This window comes from Sorex araneus, chromosome 1, assembly GCF_027595985.1.
Source record: "Sorex araneus isolate mSorAra2 chromosome 1, mSorAra2.pri, whole genome shotgun sequence".
NCBI classification, from domain to species: domain Eukaryota; kingdom Metazoa; phylum Chordata; class Mammalia; order Eulipotyphla; family Soricidae; genus Sorex; species Sorex araneus.
Window position 1 is genome coordinate 400,204,182 of NC_073302.1, and position 26,451 is coordinate 400,230,632.

Below are 26,451 nucleotides of genomic sequence, written 5' to 3' on the forward strand. Positions count from 1 at the left end.
TTTCATATAACTCTTCGAAGGTTTGAATGCACACATGTTTTGTCTTCAGCTTTTCATATTCCAAGAATATTTTTCTTTTTTAATGTCAGGCAATTTCTAGAGTCATGGTCTGTAGGAGACCTCCACAATCAATGTCTTCTTTCTTGACACAAGCATTGAATGGGCAAAGGAGACAGAGAATAAAGTTAATGTGAAGGTTATGAGAAGAGACGGTCATCAAATCAGTCTGAATCCGACACTCCAAAATAGTCAGAAAGTCTGCAACAACTTACAGAGTTGGGGCCTTAACACTTGAGACCCAGGGCCTTGCCCAATCCTAGGCACTGTAGCTTAGTTCAGATCCTGACACAGTCCCTAGTACACTGAATAAAATCAGTTTATCCCAGCAGTCAATTTACCGGGGATAGATTTTCTCACCGGGGAGGGGAGGCAAAGACACACAGTTATGTGCTGAAACCAAGATTTAAAAAAAAATACTTTCTAGTTCTGACTAAATCTGATTTCTCACCACCTTTCCTAAAGAGTGAACTAGACTTGAGGAGGAGAGAAGGAAATTACCATTTTGAGGGATTACATTTCTGGTCTGGAAAGCACTTGGCATGCATTACCTCATTTCTTCAGTTCCCTAAGAGCAGTACTCTTGACTCGCCCCCCCACCCCCCGCTTTTTTTTTTTCAGTTAAAGAAACGGAAAGGCCAAACAATTTACCCAAGATCACGCTCTTGCTAAGCAGCGGGGCTCGAATCACACCTGCTCTTCTGTTTGGGTCGATTTCTCTGTCTTAACTGCCTCGTGCCTCCCACACCAATTTCAGCTCAGACACCAGCAAGAAGTCTGTGTGCTAAGTGTTTTCCATCCCTTGTTTGAAAGAGAAGAGTGGGTGTGAGGCTGTGTCTCCCCTCCCTCCTCCCGGACGCCCCTCCCCTCCCGAGGGAAGAAGGTTCAAAAGAATCACTTCTAAGTAAAGCAAAGGAAAGTCATTTACCGGTTACAGGGATTGGGGAAAAAAAATCCTGTCTTAACGTCTAGCGCCCCTGCTCTCCACGGCCGCGGCTGCAAACTTGAAGGAAAACAGCGTCCGGGTTGTGGGTCGGGGAGCCGAGTTCCAACACAGATTCTGCCACTGGCTTCCCCTCCAACGCCGTCTTGTCCTCCGGTCCAGCTGTCCCGGCCAGGCGATCGGTTCTCAAGTCGCTTCCCAAATGTCCACGGCCGAGTCTGGGGACTGTCCTGGGCGAGGTCGGGGTCGCCCTTACCGGGATAAACTTTCCGTTTCTCGGCGAAGGCGGCTCAGGGCCACCCGGACCCCACTCACTGCAGAAGCATCCTTCTCCCCACGTCTCAGCTCGGGGAAAGGGCAGTCCCTTCCTCCCCCTGGATCCCCGGAATCGCCTCCAACCACTGAACTCCCCCCCTCCCATCCCCTCAGTCCTTGCGGGGCGCCAAGTACCGGCCGGGCCGCCCCCACCCTCCCCATCCCCGGAGGCGCTGCGGCGGCCCCTCCCGCGCTCTGGGTACCAGCCGCCAGCTCCAAGTTTGCGCCGCACCGTGCGGGGGGACTCTCGGAGCTCTCAAGGAAGAGTTCGATTCAGCCGCGACCCCCCTTGGCCAGGCCCTCCAGAGGGCGCCCGCCGCCCGCCCCGCAGTCCCGCTCCTTCTCCCGCCCGCATCCCGCACCCCGACAGTCCAGCGCCCCGCACCGGCGCGCGCCGCAGCATCTCCCGCTCGCGCTCGGGCTGCTGCAGCGGCAGGGTCCGAGCCGAGGCGGCGCATCCCCCGGGGAGTGCGGCAGCCGGGCCGGCCCGCTCCGAGAGGTCCTTTCCCTGCCGGCCTCCCCGCGCCGGGCCCGGGCTCCCCGCCTTCCCGGCTCGCTCCCGCCTCCTCTCGGCGGCCGCCGGGCGGACCCAGCCTGCCTCTCTCTCCGCCTTCACTACCGGGTCAAGCGGCGGAGGGAAGGAGGGAGGGAGGGGGCGGGCGGGCGCGCCGAGCCCCGGGCCGAGCAGCTCCAGCCGGCCCGCGCCCTCCCCTCCCGCCCCTACTGTACAACTCGTCCCCACGCGCGCACGCGCGCGCACATACACGGACACACACACGCACACACACACATACACACACATACACACACACACACACACACACACACGCACGCTCACACGCGGACCCCGCCGCGGCGGCTGCAGCTGCCATGGATATCCGCTAAGCACACACCCCCGGCGCGCGCGCTCCCACTCGCACCACGCAGGAGTGGCCCCCGGCATCCCTACCCGCCTTCCCCGCCCCCACCCGGCCGCTCTCCAGCTCGGCTCCCGCTCGCTCAGGCTGCCGCCGCCACGGCTCGTCTCCGCTGCGGGGCCACAGCGCCCTGAGTGTCATTCAAGGGACAGCCCCACCTCAGCCGGGCTCCCCTGTCTCTGCCCAGCCGTCCCTCTCCATCCTCCGCTCGCCTGGTCCACACTCCATCCCAAGAAGAGGCAGAGCCCCGAACTGGGGGGAGCTTGGGGGACTGGAAGGCAAAGTCGGCTCGGCTCCCCCCCCACCCCCCTCCACCTGACCTCCCCTGGCTCCGGCATCCTCGTTCTCTTCCCTCCCCACCTCCTCCCCAGTCCTCCAGCCCTTTCCAGGAGCCCCTCAAGAACGGAGACGACTCCCCATCCTGACCCCACTGCCATGTCCAAAAGCTTGAAAAAGAAAAGCCACTGGACTAGCAAAGTCCACGAGAGTGTCATTGGCAGGAACCCGGAGGGCCAGCTGGGCTTTGAGCTGAAGGGGGGCGCCGAGAATGGACAGTTCCCCTACCTGGGGGAGGTGAAGCCCGGCAAGGTGGTCTATGAGAGCGGCAGCAAGTTGGTGTCAGAGGAGCTGCTACTGGAAGTGAACGAGACCCCCGTGGCGGGGCTCACCATCAGGGACGTGCTGGCGGTGATCAAACACTGCAAGGACCCCCTCCGGCTCAAGTGTGTCAAGCAAGGTGAGCTCGGCGGCCGAGCCCGCGGGGTTTGCATGTGGAAGGGGGTGTGTTTGCGTGATGGCGGGGTGAGCCTGACAGCAGAGGGGCAGAGCAAGGGAGCTGGGCAGAGGAACCCAACTGGGGGGTGGGGGGGCTCCAGGGCCAGGAGGGGCGGGCTGCGGTGTGCGGTGCAACTTTGTTGGCGCAGTTAGAACCCCGGCTTTGGGAGAAGGTGCACGGCCGGGCCTGACCTCAGAGGTGCAGCCGAGCACCCAGGGCAAATTGAATGTGCGTCAGTGGCTCTGTCTGCAGTGCATGGGGAGCTGTTTAGGGAAGGAAGGGAAGACTGAAGGCTGGCGCACGGGAGGGAGGCAGGAACAACTTGAGGGTGCAGCAGCATCGCCAGCAGGGCGGGGAGGAGCAGAGGGTGGCGCGGCCGCGGGAGAGCTGCGCGGCGGGGTCCGGGCGCAGCCCGGCAGATGCCTCGGTCCTCTGCCTGCCCTGGGCACCTCGGAGCGGCTGGTGACAGAGATGGGAGGGAGCGGATTGCTTGGACTCCTGGACCAGTCTTGAGCGCTGGGTCCTGAACTTTTTCCCGGCTGCACCCCTCGGTACCCCTCCCCCCTCCGCCCACGGCTGTGTCATGTGGGCACCGCGCGTCACGTGCACACTGACTAACCCGGGGCGCTCACCCCGAGGTGGCCAGCAGGGAGAGGCGAGTGGTAGGGACTGGAGAGGAGAGAAAGGTTGACCCGAAAGTACTTGAACTCGGAGTTGCCAGCGTGGAGTGAAAGTGCTGGGTGGCCGGATTCCCAGGCGTTTGGTTTGGGGAGAGGGAGGGCAGGGGCGTGTGTCTACGGAGAAGCAGGCTGGAAAAACAGCCGGTTACAGCTCGGGCGCTCTCAGTTGCAGCCGGGTTTAAGGGAACCTGAGCCCGGGGCGCTAGGGCCGTGATGAGATCTTAGGGCGATGGGGATCTCGGAGACCTCTGTCACGGACTCTGCTTAAAAGGAAATTATCATCCTAACAGAGGGAGGGGGAGATGAAAGTTTCTTGGAAAGAGGAGGACTTCAGAATAAAGTAGTGGTGTGCTTTCCATGCACGACTACACAGGTCTTGTCGCCCACTTGCACATCTCGTGCGTGGCATGTATGTATTTGTGCATATTCACATCAATATGAAGGTTTGTTAATGATGTTCTGTGGTCTGCCTCACCTCAATTTGACAGCCTTTCGCCTGCACGCTGAACAGCAGTACTATCAAATTGTGTAAACCATCACCAAGAAACACTCTTTGGAGATGTTCCTCATGAAAACAGTCTTAAAAGTAAACAACTGGAAAGTCTCAGATGAAATTCTTTAAGTGTAAATTGCTTTACACGAAACCCTTTTCATTGGGGATTTTTAGCTATTAATAACTGATACTTGAGGTGAAAACATCTCTGTAAACATTGATTTATAGACCCACAAAGCTCAGCACAGTACAAAATAAAATATGAGTAAGGTGGAAGGCAAATAGAGTATCTTAGTATTTTCAACCTGAAATGATCGAGACTCAAATATGGGCATTGGGGTTTAACATTTGATGTAACGATTCTAACTTCCAACAGTAAATATAAATGTGAAATTCTGGCTTTAAATTCATGAAATCCACCACACAATGACCATGATTTGGGGGAAATGAGCTTGGTATTTGTAATAGGTTTGGCTGCAAAGTTAATGCATCATTAAACTGGACTAATGATGGAATCCTAATGAGGGAGGTGATTATTCTATTATTGTTTTCAGGGATTATCATGTTGTTGCGATTTTTTTTTTGTGTGTTTTGAGAGAGAGAGCATTTATTTAAGAAAGCAAAAGTAAACACATCCCAAAAGAACTGGGGCATTCCAAAGAGGAAATCCTGAATGCCACATTTTAATAAGTTCTTTCTCACCACTGCATTTCTAACCCAGCTAACGTGACTAGAAGTGAAAAAGAAATAGGTATTGACTATTGTAGATATATTCTAATAAAAATCCAGTGGGAATTATTGGAAAAGTAAAGACATGGAAGTTCTTGTTGAATAGTGAAAATACTATTAAGATATGATAGTCCCATTATGTTACATACGAGAAAGTAAAATATATGCATAAAAAATAGAGGGTGAAGGATTTACTTTCTGAGAAGATGGGCTGTGTAGCAGATTAGCTTTAAAGATGAGCTCAAAGTACTCTGGTCTATATTATGAATTCAGAGTGGCAGCTGCCTTTGTGGGTTCTCATGAAGAGGTCAACACTGATCATATGCCTAGACTTCTATGTGGGATGTTGATATGAGCAACAAGTTTTATAAATTCTGTCATGGTTATTTTTGGTGGGTTTGGGGCCACACCTGGAGGTGTTCTGGGCTTACTCCTGGCTCCGCACTCAAAGGTCACTACTGGCGAGCTTCTGGGACCTTATAAGGTGGCAGGATATAGGTCTGGCTTCTGCATGGCAGCTACCTAACCCACTATCTATCTCGCCCCAATTCTACCAGGACTGATTCAAGGAAGTCTTTGATCATTCAACTTCTATGTTGCATCTTATTTGGAAGATGTTGTTTTTAGAACATATGGGATATACATATGAAGTAAAATTTTCTGGAAAACTCTTTTCAATATTAACACTCAGTTCCAGACTTCACTGGAACATTGATTGTTGTTCCCAATGATGTTCATAAGTTCCTACAGAAAACTGATTCACCTCCTGAACCAATATTGATTAAAAGAGAAAACTAATTAGTTTTTAAAGCTTTTGTGGAGAGTGTAATTCTCTTGCATATTCTAAAAATGGTGATTCATGTATGTTGTTCCTTGTTGCAATGCATTTCTTGTGAAATGATGAATAGGTTCCCTTTACTTGTCATCATATGCAAAGTGAAAGTTTTAGAACCTTGGATAACCTTGCCTGTGTGTCTTGGATTTCACTGCGGATTGCAATTTCAGGAGAAATGTTTAGAAACTCTTAGCTCAATAGTTTTATCTGTAATGATCCAACAAACTAGCATAGGTTAAGAACCTAAACATGGTTTCCTTAGCAGTTGTATATTTAAAATATTCAGGAGATCACTGTCTTTTTAGTCAAATATTAGATATACAGAAACTATGTAAACGATCGGATAAACTAAGGTAAGAAAAAAACATAAGACATTGGAATAACAAGAGTATCTGTGAAAAGTATCTGGTAAAATTGGCGTGTTCAGTTAATTTTTATTATCAATTAAAATAATAAATTTTATTGTCAATTATTATAGTAGTATAACATCCTAATAGATAATTCTAGTCCCACTATACAAAAGAGATACATAATGTTTTTGCAACTTTATTATCTTTAAAACATTTCTGAAAGCCATTTAATTAAGTTCCAGATATTTCCATTTAATCTGTATCCCTTGATTCCAGAGAAATTATAAATAAAAATAGCATTTATTGCTACCATGTTTTTTTAAAATAATCTACCATGATGTAGTAATAATAAATATTTTTAACCAATAGGAATTTATGAGTCCTGTACCTGATCTCAATAATGCACCTAGACCTAATTGGGGGAAGTTTATAAGGTGATTTTGAGGTCTGTGCTGAGGTAGTCTAAGCTTAGATCCAAGCTAAATGTTTCTTTTCATTTAAGTGTGCCACTAAGATCACAGCAGCCTGTTACATAGGTTATTATGTCCTACATTCTTCACACGATGGCTGCTATAATATCTGATACTACATGGGGACCTACATAGTCTGAACTTTTTTTCCATTTAAAATTTTACAACGGAAAATAAAAGGCAAAACTTAAAAAAAAAATTTTTTTCCTATGTGGAAGACAGGCCAAATAAGGCCTTTGAACTTCAGTTCCAGAGAAGAGGAACATCACTCCCCTCTATTGCTCCTTTCAAAGACCTTCTTCAAAGGAGAGTAGACCCACATTTATCGAAGTCATGCTTTCTTCTTTGCTGACTTCAGGCTAAGTATCACAGTTAAAACTCTTTGCCACTTTTTTTATTTTGAAAGGGAAACACAAATTGGATTAAATTCTGTCAGAAATTAAATTTACTTTAAAGAAATGTGAGGATTGTGAATTTTATTCATTAATAAATAAAAAACTGCTTTAAAACATTGATGCATTAATTATCTTATAAATAAAATATCTTAACTCTTTCAGAACAAGTTGAAAGAATTGTATGTAATTATTGGGTGCTGCTTCTGTAGGTATTTTAGTATAATATAGATAATTATAATGTTAGTATGACTTTCAAAATTAAATATAGCTGTTTTTTAATGAGTTTGGTTTGAATGAAAGTAATCTCAGGGTGAAATCACAGCTAAGATATTTAAGTGCCATCATCTCTGTACTTAATATTTATACTGTGCAATCTTTCGACACATTTACTATGCTCACTTTGCATTTTAGTTGCTTGAAACTCATGCATTGACTTTCATAAAGAGCAAAATTATTACACATCTGACAATCCTGGCTTCTTGTATTTTAAACAATGGCTTTCAAATGCCGTACCGACCTTGACTGAATCTTTTCTCTTAGGAGGTGAATATGAAGTTAAATGTTCACTCTCCCAGGAAGACTGACAGGTCTGAATCTTGAGTATATCACTTGGTGTTGACTGTATAAGCAAATTATATAACCTGGGGTAGTACTCTGACCATAGTAGATAAATTACATTCTTAAACGAGTAGCTTGTAAATAATCAGTATCATGTAAATAATAGTAGTGAATGTTACTCCAAACACTTTGGTCTTTAGAGACAGTGGCATGATGAAATATTTTTAACAATCATGAGGTTTTTCTCTTAATTGGAGAGTACCTGTCAGATATGAAATGATCAACTAATAGTAAAATTTTTAAGTCATCTTGAAGTTTTTATGTAGATTAATTTTTAATTAATGAGTTATTTTAAAAAATCATTGAGTAATGCCAAAAAGTAGAATAGAGCATATTTCATCTTTTTTTTTTTTTGCTTTTTGAGTCACAAGGGTTACTCCTGACTCAGAACTCAGGAATTACCCCTGGAGGTGCTCAGGGGACCATATGGAATGCTGGGAATCGAACCTGGGTCGGCTGAGTGCCAGGCAAATGTCCTACCCGCTGTTCTATTCCTCCAGCCCCAATATATTTCATCTTTTAAAAAGCGACTCCAACTAATGTCTCCTTTATATGTAAAGGTCTACTACTTTGCATTATCTTTATACTGTTATTTTCACCTGGTAACTTACCTTTTTGTACCCTACTCAATAGTTGGTGATTGTATTGAATCTGTTACTCTAAACTTGACAAAAATTGAAATCCTATTAGAGTTTACTAATTTAAGATTAAGAATTTATTTACACTTCTTTACACCTGACTATACTTAAATATAAGTACATTTTAAGGCAGAAATATCTTCTTCTCAACCAGGTGTCTTATAAAGAAGAACAATAGCAAAATGGAATTGATTCACAAATGTTACAATTAACTAAATGAGATAAAGTAAATGTATATCCAAAAAAAAAGAAAATGTATATCAAATTCAGTGAGTTTACATTTGTGACATTGTCAGTAGCTTGATATAAATAATTCTCAGTATTAAGTATTTTAAGATAAAGAAACCAACAATATATCCATATCTATATCTATTTCTCTCTCTATAAACACACACACGCGCACACACACCATCAAGCCCTCATCATTTTAGTTGAATTAGTTTAACCTTAGAATTAAATAACAATCTCTACATTGAGGCCCCAATTTCCTGTATTATTTTAAAAATCTTTCTTAGCTACACATGCTATTTATTTATAGCAGGAAGCATGGAATCATAGAATAGGGTCATTGGAAGATATCATGGAGAGGACAGGACATCTGATTGACCCAGATAGTAGACAGAGTAGTCAAATGTTTCTTCTCTATTTTCTAGTCCTTGGAGTATGTTATACTTGTCTTTTCCACACTAGAAGCTATAATAAAAGAAACTTATGCATTGAGGTAAAAATATATGGTTAATAATTCTAGATTAACCAAAGAATGGTTAATGATTGCAGTCATTTGTGGAATATTAAAAGATATATATAGTATGAGACTAATACCTGAAGACAGTATAATCAAGGGCCAGGAAGATTGGTTCACAGTTGGAAGTTTGACTTAAGTGCTGAGTAAGAAAGCAGTTGTGTTATGGGATAGAGAATGGACGATTATGACAATGATGGTTGGAAGTGATCACTCTGGATAGGAGATGCGTGCTGGAAGTGGGTAAAAGACCAAATATACAGCCTCTCAGTATCTGTATTGCAAACCATAATACCCAAAAGTAGATAGAAAAAGAAGAAAATGGCCTATCTTATAGGGATTATGGGGGTTGGTGTAGGAGGTTGTAAAGATACTGATGACATTGGTGGTGGGAAATGTACACTGGTAGAGGGATGGGTGTTGAGACATTGTCTGACTGTAGCCAGACCATGGACAGTTTTGTAGCTATATATCTCACAGTAATTTAAAATATATATATATACATATACATATATATCACTGAAGCACAGTCGCCCGTTGTTCATTGATTTGTTCGAGCGAGCACCAGTAACGTCTTCATTGTGAGACTTGTTGTTATTGTTTTTGGCATATAGAATATGCCACGAGTAGCTTGCCAGGCTCTGCCTTGTGAGCAGGATACTCTTGTAGGTTGCCGGGCTCTCCAAGAGGGATTGAGGAATTGAACCCGGGTTGGCCAGGTCAGCCATGTGCAAGGCAAATGCCCTACCCTCTGTGCTATCACTCCAGTCCATATATACTCCAGTCCATATATATATGGACTGGAGAATATATATATATATATATATATATATGAATATATAAGAATTTATGGGGGGTATTGATGACTATGTTCTGTTAAACTATATGAATATTTAAGGTTCTGGTTGATGACTCTGATTATCTACTTACATAGTGGCCTCCAGATATGATCTCATTAATTCTCCAGGCTTATTAAAACTGCTATATGCCAGTCTGGAATGTTCTGCCTCTTTTCTCCAGTTTCTTTGCCCTCTATGTAGGGACCAATTTCAAATTGTACTAGAAGTCCCCAAGTATGAAGGGCAACAGTAATCTTAAGGCTATCTTACTATGACTTTAAAAATGATTTGTTCCTGGGCTGGAGCAACAGCACAGCAGGTAGGGTGTTTGCCTTGCATGGGACCGACCCGGGTTCAATTCCCAGCATCCCATATGGTCCCCTGAGCAGCGCCAGGAGTAACCCTTGCGCATTGCCGGGTGTGACCCAAAGAGAAAAAAATAAAAGGTTTTGTTCCCTCTAATTCACTGTCTTCTAAATTCATGAAAGAAATATGATATTTCCTTTGATAAAAGTGCATTGTAATTAATTCTATATAGATAATTTAATAGTAGTTCATAATAATTGAATGCACATAGTTAATAATTGTGGTTAATACATTTGTAAAATATTTTAAATGCTAATATCACCATAGAGAATTATGAATAGTTTAAATAATTCCAGTTCTTTGACATATCAGTTTTCTAAAAAAATTTCGTTTGGGACTCTTTAGTATTAAAAATTTGTATTAATATTATAAATCTAATATGCTATACTATTGACTATTTTACAGTCTGTAAGAGGCAGAGAATTTTTTCTTTGACAAATGATCAAAGATTTACACAAATATATCCGGTGATTGCATGACTTATTCTAATTTGAAAATATTTTGCTATGTGATTTTTACAAAAATACATCTGAAATTTTGTTATTGTCAGTTATTTTGATTGATATAGTTAATTGTCAAAACCATAACTCACATTATATAGATATTATGTGTAAATGTATATGTCTATAAGTATTTAAGCAGGCATATATATGTCCAAACACATCCCCAAGAATAAATCAGAAGAAAAAAAGAGCATGAACCTTTATAGTGTGAAGTAAAAGATAGTAGATACTTGTTAATGTAATTAAATCTTTTTGATTTGTTTACTTTTTAACTTGAGTACATTTTTGTATTTTTTAATTCCTTTAATGTAACTCGTGCATGTGAAATAAGAGAGTTTTCCATCAATAATCAAGGTTTTTATTGCTTCTCAGTGAAACATATGAGGCTAAAGCAAATTTGTGTATTTTTCAAAAATGTGGGGCTGACTGATAATGCAGTGGGTTAAGTACATACATTGGATGTAGGAGGACGGTGTTTGATCACTGACCCCACATGGCCTCTTGAGTGCTACTGAGAGCAACCCCCAGGCCCAAGCCAAGAGTTGCCTCTGAGCATCACCAAGAGTAACAAGAAAACAAAAATTATACATACTTACCTGTCATTCACATCACATAGTATTTGACTAGTTTCTTAAAACATGGGTTTTCCAAATGTTGAATTGAATTATTTAAAATGTCATGGATTACAAGTCGAATAAATGCTGTTAGCACTTTACATTGTCATTTAATAGATTTTAGGGAATGTGTGATTAAAATAAAGTACAAAAATCAATTATGTGTTTTGAGCATTTATTTATTTATTATTATTTTATAGGTGAGTAGAATTTTTTATCCTAGTAATTTATATTGCTGTAAACAGAAAGGTACATAATAAGCTGGGACATACATATATATTATAATCTGATTTGATTCCATGGGACGTCAAAAGAATGCCTAGTGTCCAACCTAGGAGATGGTCAGATGGTCAGACTTCTTCATTAAGACCCTAAATAAATGCTCTTCCTGTTCCTGGAGCAAGCAGATGCCACTGAGCTACACTAGCATGCGACAGGGATGAATGGAGACGTTACTGGCACCCGCTCGAGCAAATTGACGAGCAACAGATGACAAGTGATATAAGTGATATATATATACATGCATTTATATTACATTGAATATTTATTTAAATATTTAATATATGTGTAAAAATATGTACACACGAATATATATGAGAATTAGAGTAACAATTGTTCTAGAAATCCAAATATCCTTGTAAGAATACACCATAAGCTTGTTAAAATCTGCTTAGCGTAGAAGGTTTCAGGGACATAAAATGGTCAGTGTTGAGTCTGTCTGTGAAGAATTCTCATCAGTTTGCAGTTGACCCCAGTAAGTCTATTTTTTTTTTTTTGCAGTCTTGCTGTAAAGATGTTAAATCAATTCTTCACTAGACAATGCTGCTTCAAAAAATAGCAAGGATGTAGGCTTAAAGGGTCATTGAAACCTCCCCAAAGTCTTGACTTATTTCTGGACATGAATAACTGTAATCTTGCCTTTCTAACAAGGAAGGCACTTAGGGATGATCATTTTGTGTTAGAACCAGTTTAAAAAGACATAAAGGAGTTGACCCTTTCCTGGAAGAGCAAAAATGTTATTAAAAATCTTATCCACATGTGCACAGAATTCTAAAACATTTCTTAATGTTTTTCTGAAATATTACCTATAATTTCATTGTGATCTCCTTTTGGGTTGAAAGTGCTTATTATTTTTACTAGTTAAGCATTGGGGTATCATTTTATTGACAAAAACATTTGACCTGCTTCTTTGGAAACAAGGAACACACACTTTTACACATATGTGTGCTAGCACTCATAAATATTTTTCAAATCTTAACACTCAATGTCTATTTTTAAATAGCCCTAGAAATACCGTTAAATATGTGAGAATGTTCCATGTGTGACAAATACAGCTGTAAAGCTTGCATAGTCAGCCATTATTTTTTATTAGCAATAGATAGAATTTTTAACTTCCTTTGTCTCTGATAATGAAATTCCATAAAGATAAAATTAAGAGGGCAGCTCATATATTTATTTAACTTATGTTAGTTGATAAAAAGCAATAATAAGGAACCAAAAACAAAGATTGCACACTCTTATAAACCAATTATTAACAATGAATTAAAGAAAAAAATTTGAATTTGTGTTAATTAATTTTGAGGGTTTTTGGTTTTACTTGCATCATCAGATGACTGGTGAACTGTGCAATTGCTAGGACAATTTTGTTTTGGGGACCACACCCAGCTCTGTTTAGGGCATCAAAGATCACTTTAGGGCATGCTTGAGGGACCATATGTGGTGCTGGGGATAGAACCTAGGTCAGCCACCTGCAATAGTAGTGTCTTACCCATGCTTACCCACTGTACTATCTCTCTGGTCCATTTTTCTTTTTTTTTTTTCTTTTTGTATCACACCCAACGATGCACAGGGGTTATCTTCTGTCTCTGCACTTAGGAATAACTCCTGGTGGTGGCGGTGCTCCAGGGACCATGCGCGATGCTGGGAATCGAACCCGGGTCGGCCGCGTGCAAGGCAAATGCCCTACCCACTGTGCTATCGCTCAAGTCCCTCATTTTTCTTATTGTTACTGCAACTGCAGAAGAAGATGAATAAGAAAATGATTATTAACAAACTGATCATGTACTTGCAAGCTGTCTATATTTTTATTGGCTTAGATTCCTCATAATGAAATGAGAGATCTAAAATAAATATGTCATGAATATGTTATATATGATAATTCAAAAGAAGTAATAAACATGTTAATTATTAACTTATTATTAATTTCTTTTAGCTAATTTATCTCTTCAGCTAAAATAAGGATACTGTTGTTACTTTAAGGAATTAAAAGCCATGAGAAACTTAGTTAGCATTGATCCTTAAGAATTCATTATGAATATATTTGAAATTATATTTGAAATTACATCACTATTTCAAATTTACAGTAATTTTTCCTTAGGTGAAATTCATTCTCCATAGAGTGATATTGCATAGAAATTTATTATAAAGTGAATATATATTATAAAGTATAAAATATGTAAAACTAATATATTTGATGGTCCCAAAATATGCTAACTTGCTCATATAAATCAAGAAAATAGCATTTCATAGTCTCATTCAAAGTCTCCCTTTTAAAGTTAATTGGAAAATTGTAATTGTTTAATGTGAAGTGAATCATCATACTTTTTTTCCTTAGGAAAACTGACTCTTAACTTTGACTTAGTATATATTTTGCTTCAGTTAACTATGCTTTTATACATACTTTAGAAAATAAAAAATTTAGTAGAAACATTGTTGGTTCTCTAGTGGATGGATTTCTTTCTATATCCACTATTCCTTGTAACAGAAGCATTTATTGATCGGGTATTCTCATATTAATATGATGCTATGACAAGTGTTTCATAGCAGGGTGGTTTCATCCCAAGACTATGAATTAGACTACTCTAAATCAAACAATGTAATTTGATAATTTTGCCAATAATATTCTAGGAATAACTTCTAATTCAGTTCTAAGTGAAAAAAAAATAGGTGAAGTCCCTTGTGACTTTAAGAGAATGTTTTTAGTTCTTAAAATATGAATCAGGTCAGATCTATTCACTTTTCTCTGAAAGTTTTTGAACCTAGAGGTGATGTCCGGAGCAACTAAAATCATCCATTTTTTGTTTTGCTTTGGGACCACACCCAGCAGTGCTCAAGGCTTAATCCTAGCTCTGTGCTCAGAGATTAGACATGATAGGCTACAGAAACTATATGGAGTGCTGGGGATTAAACCTGGGTTGGCCAAATGAAAGGCAAGCAACCCACAGTACTATCCTTCTGGACTTGAAACCAACTTTTGCCCATTAGGAGTGCTAGCCAAAATGTGGAGAATGACAGAATGAAGAGATGACAAAATCCTCGATATTGATAAACTTCTAGAAAAATTAATTCAGAATCCAGTTCTTCTTTTATTAGGTAAATGTACACAGATATTTCAAACCACTTGGTGGTTTTGGTAGTTTTCACTGCCCAAATAATTCTTATGGATGCACCTCTAAAAGAGCGTACAATGGGTATTTTAATTTAGTGAAACATTGGTGATTATCTTCCAAAAAATGTTAGGAAAATAAATCAACCTGAGTTTTCCTGTCACGTAAACTTCAATGAAGTTTAGATATGTCTACATTACCTCATGCAGTTTTGCTCTGGTAAGAACTTTTATTTTAAATTCTAGAAAATCTTAAACATTCTGAACTGAAATATGGAGAATACAAATTAATTTTAACATTATGCAAAAGAGAGCATAATCAAGAAAGCAAATCAGTTATAAAAATATGCCCGCATTGTATGCCAAAACCAACTTGAAGTATGTTTTGAATTACATAGTGCCATTGATCCAGAAGAGCATATAATTATGAAGTGACTCATCAAAACTTTTCCAACTCCATGTTTTGTATATTAGAATATACTTGCTTATTATTTAACAAACATTTATTAGTAACTTATAGTACAGCAGACACTGACTTAAAGATGAGATATAAAGTTGAATAATTAAGACATTATCTACATCCCTAAGTAGAAAACACTAATTTTATACTCCGGTATGTTTTTTGTGACATGAGTTAAAATTGTTAGAAGAAAAGGTTCTTACAGATTTTTTTTTTGCTTTTTGGGTTACACCCGACAGTGCAGAGGGGTTTCTCCTGGCTCATGCACTCAGGAATTACTCCCGGGGATGCTCAGGGGACCATATGGGATGCTGGGAATCGAACTTGGGTTGGCCGCATGCAAGGCAAATGCCCTACCTGCTGTGCTATCTTCTCCAGCTCCCCTTATGGATTTTTTTTTTTGCTTTTTGGGTCACACCAGGCGATGCACAGGGGTCACTCCTGGCTTTGCACTCAGGAATTACCCCTGGTGGTGCTCAGGGGACCATATGGGATGCTGGGAATCGAACCTGGGTCGGCTGCGTGCAAGGCAAGCGTCCTACCCACTGTGCTATCACTTCAGCCCCTTATAGAGTTTTAAAAGCTTCTTTTGAGGGGCAGGGTGTGACATCCAGCAGTGTTCAGGGGCTACCCCAGGTTCTGTGCTTTAGTTGTCTGTGCTCTGCAAAGCACCCCGTTGGGCTTTCTCTCTGATCCCAGATCTTACACTTTTACAGATATCTTCAATGATGTATTCAGAATAAAATGTAAGGGAAACTATTTGGGGTGGTGGTGTTATTTTTTGGGTCATACCCGGCCATGCCCAGGCCTAAGTCCTGGCTCTACACTCAGGAGTTACTTCAGGCAGTGCTCAGAGGACCGTATGTGATGCCAAGGATTGAACCCCGAACAGCCTCATTCAAGGCAAACGCCCTACCCACTCTCTCTCCAGCGCAAGGAAAACTATTTTAGTTAAGCAATTAGTTATATATCAAGATTCTACACAGACATTACAGTTCTAGTAGATAATAAACATTGCCTGCACATATTTTCATGTTGTGCCTGTGCTTCAGGCCTGGTGCTAGCAGAAACCAGAGAGGTATGTAAATCTTGATCCAGCCCAGGAATCTCAGACTGGAATATAATAGCTAAGAGCATAGACTATGGAGTAAAATGGACCATGGTAGTGAGGCAGATAGGGGAGTGGGTTTCGCCATATCAAATGGATTGTTGTGATAAGATAATGCATTTTTAAGAGATGTGGAATTGTACTACTAATTAAATCTGGTAAACCAATATTATCTAATGAGAAATCACTTTTAAAAATATAGCTTTATGAAAAATGAACACAGAGCTTTGAAGACAAAATGTGTCAATTATAGTCATAACTCTATATCATACTGGATGGGGTAAATAATCACATTTACACACATATACATATAGATACATAGATATATAACCAGTTTCATTGTTTTAAAATAAATATCATTAGATAGTGCAGCAGGTAGGGCGTTTGCCTTGCATGTGGCTGACTCAGGTTCAATTCCTCCATCCCTCTGGGAGAGTCTGGCAAGCTACCAAGAGTACCTTGCCCACACGGCAGAGCCTGGCAAGCTAACTGTGGCATATTCAATATGCCAAAAACAGTAACAACAAGTCTCACAATGGAGATGTTACTGGTACCCACTCAAGAAAATCCATGAACAATAGGATGACCATGACAGTGACAGTGACAGTGATCATTAGAGAATCCCCCCGTCTAACATTCAGAAGTGGATGGATATATAGAGAATATGAGTTTATCAAGGAGGAAATATCAAGTTCTGTTTTATAGTGTCTGGATCTTGGCCATTGATGAGATTACATGGCACTGGGGTGGGGGACAGTTTGTGGGTATGACTGCCAAGCTAGTGGGTAACTGAGGATCTGGGTAGAAGAGGCCCAGTCCCCATCTGAGCAGGCTTGGAGATCTCAGCCATGGGTCTCGAATACCTGGGTTCCTCTGCCAGTTTCTTTATGGGTGAACCTTGTCTGAGCTTGTGGGGAGTGACCTTGAGCATAACTGTGGCTGGGGAAGTTTTCAGCTGCCCGGGTTCTGTTTGGGGCAGGGAGGGAAACTCAACCTGCACCCCCTCCGAGGGGCCTTTGTGAAGACAGCCTGGTGCAGGGGCAGGAGGCTCCTGGAGACTTCCTTCCTTTAAGAGGGCTGGGCAAGCTACCGAGATTATCCCGCCCATACGGCAGAGCCTGGCAAGCCACCCATAGCATATTCAAGATGCCAAAAACAGTAACAATAACGGGCCTTATTCTTCTGACCCTGGAAGAGCCCCCAATACAGCAACATTGGAAAGGACGAGTAAGGAGAGGCTACTAACATGGTTTGATGTTCTTCGTGTTTCTGGAGTGAGCAGATGCCATTGGGCTACACTAGCACACGACAAAGATGGATGGAGACGTCACTGGTGCCCACTCAAGCAAATCGATGAGCAACAGGACAACAGGTGATTTAATGAGTCGCCAGCCTTGCCAACTAAAACAAAGCAAAATAAAAAGTAGATTATTTTCATAGTTTTTTTGTTCCTTTGGCAAAAATGGATGTCACCTTTCTTTGGTTCAAATATTAGGGAGTTGATGATACTGAAGAGCTGGATGCAATGGGATTTAAGAGTGAATGCCCTCTACCCCAACAAAGAAAAAAGAGTAAATACAAAGTGAGAAAGTGGAAATAGCATGTGCATTTTATACCTTAGTAAGCTCATTTTGTAAATGGTAATGAAAACTTGTTCTATAAGGAAGAAAGATAGATAGATAGATAGATAGATAGATAGATAGATGTTATAAATATATGGTTAAGAGGGTTTATTTGGAAGAATAACCTATATGGAATTAAAATTCTGTTTTCTAACTCAAATACTTTATTTTATCACACTGAAATATTTCAAAACCTTATGATCCTTTGATAAATTAAAATAATTTTATTACATGGTTTTGTGTCAGTCTACAGTCCTGTCTTTAAAATAATAAGTATCAGTTTCTGGGGCCGGAGTGATAGCACAGCGGGTAGAGTGTTTGCCTTGCACGCGGCCGACCCGGGTTCGATCCCCGGCATCCCATATGGTCCCCCAAGCACTGCCAGGAGTAATTCCTGAGTGCAAAGCCAGGAGTAACCCCTGTGCATCGCTGGGTGTGACCTAAAAAGCAAAAAAATAAATAAGCATCAGTTTCTATCCTATAAGAATAGTGTGGAAGAAATGAGAGAGCTTGTACAAAGCTAACTTTAAAATACTACAGTTTGGTAAAATGGCATAAAATAAATATCATGTTCTAAATGTCCACAGAAGAAAATGGAAGAATTAGAGAAAAATAAAACACGATTTGGAATAGGGGATATTAATTGAATTCTAAATCTCAAATTCTTTATTTCTATTCTCTTATGGTGTTATTTTTTCAAGTTGCAGTCTCCTCATGAATCATTGCAGATGATGCATATGAAAATGTTTTGCAAAATTCATCTTCAGTTACTTGTTAATGCTTTTATCTAGAGGTGTAAGATCATGAGTAAGTTATCATGATTATGGTTCTTGATAGCATATGGGATCTTTGAGACTTGCTCTAAAACTTAATAAGAGCTCAGGAAGGCAGGGTAGGATTTCATTCTTTCCTAAAGGCAAGAGAAAACTTTTTAAATGACCCTCCTATGCAAAAAAAAATAAGAATAGAGGTTCCATATGACCTAGCAAATTCCATTTTTTTGGCAACTAACTCAAGAACACTGTAGCATTGTAGCACTGCCATACCGTTATTCATTGATTTGCTCGAGCGGGCACCAGTAACGTCTCCATTGTGAGACATGTTGTTACTGTTTTTGGCATACCGAATACACCATGGGGAGCTTGCCAGGCTCTGCCATGTGTGCAGTATACTCTCAGTAGCTTACCGGGCTCTCCTAAGTGGGTGGAGGAATCAAACTTGGGTCTGCCACATGCAAGACAAACACCCTACCTGCTGTGCTATCACTCCAGTCAACTCCAGGAACACAAAACTATTAATTCCAAAGGATAGGTGCACATCTATGTTTGTTGTAGTATTAAGTACATTAGCCAGGATATAGAAACAACTGTTATCCCATTACTCATCGATTTGTTCGAGCGGGCACCAGTAACATCTCTCATTGTGAGACTTATTGTTACTGTTTTTGGCATATCCAATATGCACGGGTAGCTTGCCAGTCTCTGCCACGCGGGCTCGATACTCTAGGTAGCTTGCCAGGCTCTCCGAGAGGGGTGGAGGAATTGGAATCGAACTCGGGGTCGGCCGCATGAAAGGTGAACACCCAACCGCTGTGCTATATCTCTCCAGCCCATAGAAGCAACTATACAGAAAAATGGATAAAGGACTTTTGGCTTATACACAGTAGGATGCTACTCAGCTATAAGAAAATATTAATTCTTTTGAATTTGCCACAAATTGGATAGAACTGAAGGGAATCATGTTAAATAAGTTAGATAAATATTTTGTATTATATGGAGGAAAATAATGTAATAGACATTATCAAATGATGAGACTAATCTGCCCCCTAAGAACACAGAGTAAAGTAAAGTAAAGTCATTGAAGGTGCTTAGCAAAGGGAGAAGCATAATATATGTGGTTATATTCATTTTTGTTCTAGGAGGTGCCAGGGATTTCAGATGTGTATGGGTGGATAACGAACTGAAAGCAAGGCCTAACATCTGGTATTACTAGTGGGAATGGTTGGGGTGTTTAATCTTAGTGGCAGAATGAAAATAATTTATGTGTAATTAATGGAAGATAGTTGCAAAAAAAATCAAGGGTCAAAGATAACTCAAGTTTCTGATTTGGGGTGGATTTGTTGGATAGAAAAAGATGCCATTAACTACAGACATTAAAATTTAATCTACAGGGTGAATGACTTCAGCCTGTTCTAAAAAAAAAAAAAACAAAAAAGGAAAGATTGCTGCCTTTGACAAGTGAAGCTTGTCACTTTCAGTATGTTTTGGCTCTTAGTGAATAAATAATATGATTATATTCATGAGATATTTATAGCTGATATTTTACGTAAAACATTTTAGGCATTAGAGTTAGCAATAGTAGATCGATACAATTAAGGTATACGATGGTCTATTTTTAGCATATTATTTCATTTAGTCCAAATTCGGTTTGCTTAAAGAACAGAATGAGTGAGGGGATAATAAATTCCTGGGAATATGAAGTATTTGAGGGGCCTGGTAAGTGACATATTTCTGATGTTCAAAAGTTATTCATCACATATACCTAGATATCTCAGACTGGTTGATATTACAAGTTGGAGCGCTGCGTGATCTTGAGTTTATAAAGGTAGCTATAGCCTTTCAAGGAACAAAGGCCCCCTAAGAACAGAGAGTGAAAAGAAACTGTGAGTAGGAATTGGAGAAATGCCTATGTTGAACAGGTCTACACATATGTGTTTGTTTGCATAGTGCTTCTAGCTCACTGGGATCAGGTTGGGACATACTCCTTCTGGTGGGGAGCTTCCCGACTAGTACTCAGGAGGCTCTGGGGCCTCTCCCGGTGATTCTTGGCCTATCAGTCTGTTATTACAGTCCTGGGGACTACCCAGGATACCCAGACTGTACCCTGGAACCTCCAGGGAAACTCCTGGTAGTTCTTCTTTTTTTTCTTTGCGTTTTGTGTCACACCTGGCAATGCACAGGTGTCATGCACTCAGGAATTACTTCTGGAGGTGCTTAAGGGATCATATGGGATGGTGGGAATAGAACAGGGGTTGGCTACCACTGTGTTATTGCTCCAGCCCCGACCTGGTAGTTCTTGAGGGTTCATCTGGTATCAGGAGGAATCAGGTCTCCTGCATTCAAGGCATATGACTTGACCTCCTATACTATCGCTGTGATCCACTTTTTATAATAAACATATTATAAGATATATTTCACATGCATGAATTTTTAAAGTTAGTATACCACTGTTAAGCACAAAAACAATGCTTATACATACATATGTATATTAGCCAGCCAAAGATAATGATATAAGCAGTGTATGAAGCTATGAAGATCCAAGGTTAATGAACTAACCAGCCACTAACTTTTAAAATTCTGGGATGTGTTAGTTTGAGACTAAGTTCTCTGACCATTGTTGTAATATTCTAGGGTCTGAATTTGTAGCAAAGTCTAAATTGTGCTAGGAATTATTCACTGGAACTATACTTGTGATGAATTATCTTCTCTCTGACATGTAAAAGTATTCAAATGTTTCCACATGGTAATGGCTGGACTGTGAATGTTTTTGAATATTCAAAAATTGCATTAATTTTTATAGATGATGTTCTTTCATTCAAAGTCCAGAAATAAAATATAATTTTGGTTATTCACATATTATCACCTTTTTATTGAAATGTAATTTTCAAATGCCATAAAATTCATCATTTTAAAGGTTGCAATCCAATTGTTTCAGTGTTTTCACATTCCAGTATCTTAGAGCTTATTTATTTTATCCTCAATTGATAAGTGAAAATTACATCCAGATTCTTCTAATTCATAATATCACAACAAAATGCATTACTCATTTTCATTGTCTATAGCACTGGTTTACCTATAAAGTTGTCAAATTTGTCACTTGAGCTAGGTCTGGAACTCATCAAGGATAGAGAGAGCGCCGAATTTGTATTTATGCCTAGTACCTGGAATGATTCCTGAAAGTATTTAGAATGTTTAAAGAACATTTGTTGAATGGATGGACCCTTTCCCTTTAATACTTTGACGAACAAAGCATTAGGCAGGTTTCTACAAGAGAGGAAGAAAGTCCAGGACTGTGTACTCCATTCTGGATCACAGTGGGGGAGGGGATGTTGTCATTTACTTTATTTCATTGCATTCTTACTTTTCCCTACCTCTCAGCTTTTTTATATCTCCCAACTAATACTACTTTACCTCACTGTCTTTTCCTTTCTGCAGGAAAAAGACAAGAAGCCCAAGGAGAGTCTAGGACTGACTTCCTGTAAAGAGCTTTTGCTCCTTAGGCATTTCTTTGTTTCAGTCTTGCAATCTTAGATCCTTGCCCTGGGGTGGGGTGAGGGTGGGGGAGTATAAAAAACTGTGGAGATGGACCTCAGGAATGGAGTGGTATGCTTTGCCCATGGGAACTGCAGGTTCAAGTCATTGTACCTCATGGGTGTCTCTCCACTCTGTAGGGAGTGGCCCAGAATGCTGTGTTGGAAATAGCTCTACTGGGCATAGTGCAAGAAAAAAGAAGGAAAAGAACTGAAATTCATGTGTGTAGTATGGTCATATACATATGTACACATACATATATTGTGCACATTCATTTTTACCAATAGGAAATACGTCTCAAAATGTCGTGCATTAGGTCAGTCAACTGTAGAACAGGGAGAGGCGATGGCGAACCTCCAACACAAAGAGATAACCCAAGACTTAAGAACTGCATTTTCGTTTATATCCCTCTGATGTTCTAGTTTAAAGACTCTCTCTCAGGAGTATTTTTCCCTTAATATGGGGAGTTACCTTTTTTAATTCAGCTTGTTTTCAACATATTGGGTATAGCCTGTCTGTATTAAGGAAGCCAATATGCTTTACTTAACCTTAAATTGTGTCAATTCCATTCAAAAGCTCACTCAGAAACATAGTGGCACTGTCACACTGCACTGTCCTCTGGTTGTTCATCGACTTCCTTGAGTGAGCACCAGTAACGTCTCCATTGTGAGACTTCTTACTGTTCTGGGCATATCGAATACACCATGGAGAGCTTGCCCGGCTCTGCCCTGCAGGCAGGATACTCTTGGTAGCTTGTCGGTCTCTCCGAGAGTGATGGAGGAATCAAACCCGGGTGGGCCCTGTATATGGCAAATGCCCTGCCCACTCTGCTGTCGCTCCAGTCCCAGAGACATAGTAACAACCATAAAAGTAGCCATTAAAATAGTTAATAATAATGATAAAGGATATATCCTACTTCTGTAAATGTCAAAAATATCTTAAAACATTTAAAATGATGTCTAATAGCATTTAGTTCTTGCAATGCATGATATTATTGTACATGCCATAAAATAATTGTTTGTTTTATTTTGTTTTGTTTGTACATACCCAGTTGTATGCCTGGCTGTGAACTCAGAGATCACCTGATGAGCTGCTGAGTTTCAAATCCAGGTTGTCTGAGTGGAAGACAAACACCTTAGTCACTATAGTTATAGCTTTAGCCACTGCGGTGGTAGATTTTGGCAATTGGTTATGAGACTAACTTTGCCTAAATTTTTTTTATCGGAAAATGTGCCTGTTTTGTTTTGAGATGCATTCTTGCTCTTATTTAATCTGAATCACAGTATTTTTTAGTTTATTGAGCATATTTTCATCCATATACTGAAGCTGTTATGAATCTGTCTCTATTTAACTTAAGGGTTTATTTTATGTTAGCAGTATCTAACCTGTGATTACTTGATCCCAAATAATATAAGCCCTGTTAACTGTCATTGTCAAGTCAATACCATCAACATCTAAGCAAGAATATCTGCTACAGACTGAGTAGAATGACACTGCCCCCGACTTCTCATATCAAAAGGCAGCTTAGAAGTTTAGTTAGATAGAATAAGATTTTCTTTATTGGTAGAATTACATGAACTCTTTTCCTTAAGAAGGAAGGTTTTCATCTAAGATGAGATCATTCCAACCTGTTTTATAAAATTGCTCTATTTGTGGATTAAAGAAAATGTGAAAGTTGTAGATTAAGTAATTTATAGTAAATTTAATCGGTGTCCTTTTAAAAGATATAAATTATTTAAATAATCAGAGATAAAATCTCATTTAATAACGGGAAAATGCAGTCTACCTTTTATGTAGTAAAATTTTAATTTTCATTTTCATTTTTTCTATGTATTATTTAACAGATTTGATAGGTAAAGTGACTGAGTTTTCATTTTTAATTTAAAGTGATTGAGTTTTCATTTTTAATTTACATATTCATGTATCATTCCATTTAGTTGTTATTATTAAACTTGGAGTTTGTCTATTTTAGCTCTTCAATGTTAGTATTATTTAAATCACTTGTATGCAAATAATAAAACATATTTAATGGTATAACAATAGCAGAGATGTTGCATTGGCTACTTAATACATTGTAGCCATATGTACTGTCTCCTGTGGCAAATTTATTTATAATTCTATCAGCTGTTTTTTTTTTTACCACACCCACTGTGCTCAGGGCTTTCCTCTGGCTCTTGCTTAGGGATCACTCCCGGAAGGGATTGAGGAACCACATTGGTTCTGGAGATCAAACGCAGGCAAGCTGCTTGAAAGGCGAGTGCCCTCCTCGCTCTACTATCTTGTTGCAAAGTTATTAAACAGGTTGGGCTGTAACTGTACATCAAGAAATAGTTATCTTTCTTCTACTTCCGAATTCATGGCTTTACCCTTATTTATTTTATGCATCAAAATAGTTTTATTGGAGAGAATTAAAGCATATAGTCTGAAATACAAATTAACTTTGCATCTAATTTAAAGGTTTCCCTCTCTTTTGCTCTAAAAGCCAATGAGAGCAGTTTGTGTGCTCCACTTACCTTACCTCCACCTGTTTCCTCTCAGGTCAGGGCAATGGAAGAACAAGAATAATAGAACAAATCCTTGTTTCTACAGTTCTTCTTCTTTTTAAAAATCTTGTTTATTCCCCCATGCTTTCACCTTGTTAATGCTGTTGCAAAGACCTGGGCTTCCCCAGTTCTTTCAAGTCAGTCATTCCTATGTCGGTACACATAGGTTCAGACTTTATGTTATGGATGACATGTCTGTGTTCTTCAGAAATTCTCTAGTTATTCCCCCTCTTCTGTACATCTCACTGTGTCTGCATTTCTTGACAGGCAATTGAGTACTAAACCTGGTTACTGATATTTCTTCTGTTAGATTTTGCCAACTGCAGTACACTTATAGGCAACGTTCTTGAGCTGGATCCTTTCAAGATAGTTTTTAACTAGTATTCTGCTGAGCTATCTAGTCCTGGGAATGGACAATTTGATGATTTGTCTTTGATTTACCCTATGCAAAATGCAGCTTAATCTATTTTTGACCAAACACCACAGGTATTTATATCTAAATTCCCACCTTCAGAACTCATATAGAAATGAAGTAGGCATAAATCCCTATTATTATGAAGAACCCCAGACTCATGGGAGAACATGAGAAGCAAAGTTCTCTTACACTTTGCTTGTGAGTAGCTAGTATAAAAGTGACTTTTCCTGGCATGCAGAACACTCCTATTTCTCTAAGAGAAGGTGAGATATGGTGCCTTTCAAGGAAAGTTCGCATAGATTCTCTTTTGAAATATTTGGTATTCTCATCTAGATTATTGAAGTGGTTGTGTTTGGGATGGTTTTACCAAGGATATTGTTAATCATCAGCTTTTTTTTTTCATTGTCCTCAGCTTTCCTGTCTTACCTATATGTAAGAAATAGAGGAAAAGTCCCAGTTCATAGTTAAGGCTTACATGAACTCTATAAGGAAAGTGCTACTTATCACCCTATCAAAACCTAAGCATCAGAATTTTGCCTAGGGTTCCTCAGTTTGTCCATACTTCTCAGTACAAAAGTGTTCCCTGGTTAAAAACACATACCTCTATTCATTTTGATTATTGCTAAAAGATAATGGTGCATAGGATTACTAAACCAGCCCCATAGAAAGATAATCAGCAAAATATGAATAGTGCTCAAAGTTGTCGAATGATTTTCTCCGTTTCCCTTAAAAACTTAGATGTATTTTTTAGAACTTTTTCTCCTTTTATTCCAATTTTACAACGAGTCAAACATTTAAAACTAATTTAACCTTTCATGATAAAACCACAAACATTTTGAAAGTGTTATAATACCTCTTTTACTCTTCTCAATATTACATAGGACATGCCGTTTACTACAGTTAAAATGCTATAATACAACTTGTTCAAATAATATGGGTAATCATATTCTATAAATCATAAAAATTTCAGTTGTCCTAGAGGATGGATATGAAAATCAAATAGAATTCACTAATTCCCCATTCCTCTCGTCTCTTCTTCTCTCTCTCTCTCTCTCTCTCTTTCTCTCTCTCTCTCTCTCTTCTCTCTCTCTCTCTCTCTCTCTTTCTCTCTCTGTATCCTGGTAGCCACTTTTTTTCAATTGCCTTAATAGTATTCTGTTGTCCTCTGAATTTTAAAATAAGTACTATTTTGTGAATTTGAGTTTATCACTCTTTATTAAAATATTTTTCCCACACAAATCAAGCATTTGTATCTGTCTCCTTCTCCCTAGAAAAATTTTAGTCTTCTTACTACAGCAAACATAAATCTACTCTTTGTTTATACTCAGT

The 26,451-nt window shown here is 39.8% G+C and overlaps 1 protein-coding gene across 10 annotated transcripts in view; it reads left to right on the forward strand.

Annotated features, from left to right (window-relative positions):
* Positions 1-2,349: 2,349 nt before the first annotated feature.
* MAGI2 (membrane associated guanylate kinase, WW and PDZ domain containing 2) overlaps positions 2,350-26,451 on the forward strand; it is a 1,445,467-nt gene continuing 1,421,365 nt past the window's right edge. For 5 of the 10 annotated variants that reach the window (XM_055133407.1, XM_055133431.1, XM_055133421.1 and 2 more), the window contains exon 1: positions 2,351-2,968. In XM_055133407.1, the coding sequence (XP_054989382.1) occupies positions 2,668-2,968 (301 nt within the window). In that variant the 5' untranslated portion in view covers positions 2,351-2,667. Of the gene's footprint in view, positions 2,969-26,451 lie in introns of all 10 variants that reach the window. The other 5 variants (XM_055133450.1, XM_055133456.1, XM_055133463.1 and 2 more) reach the window with 3 other exon arrangements.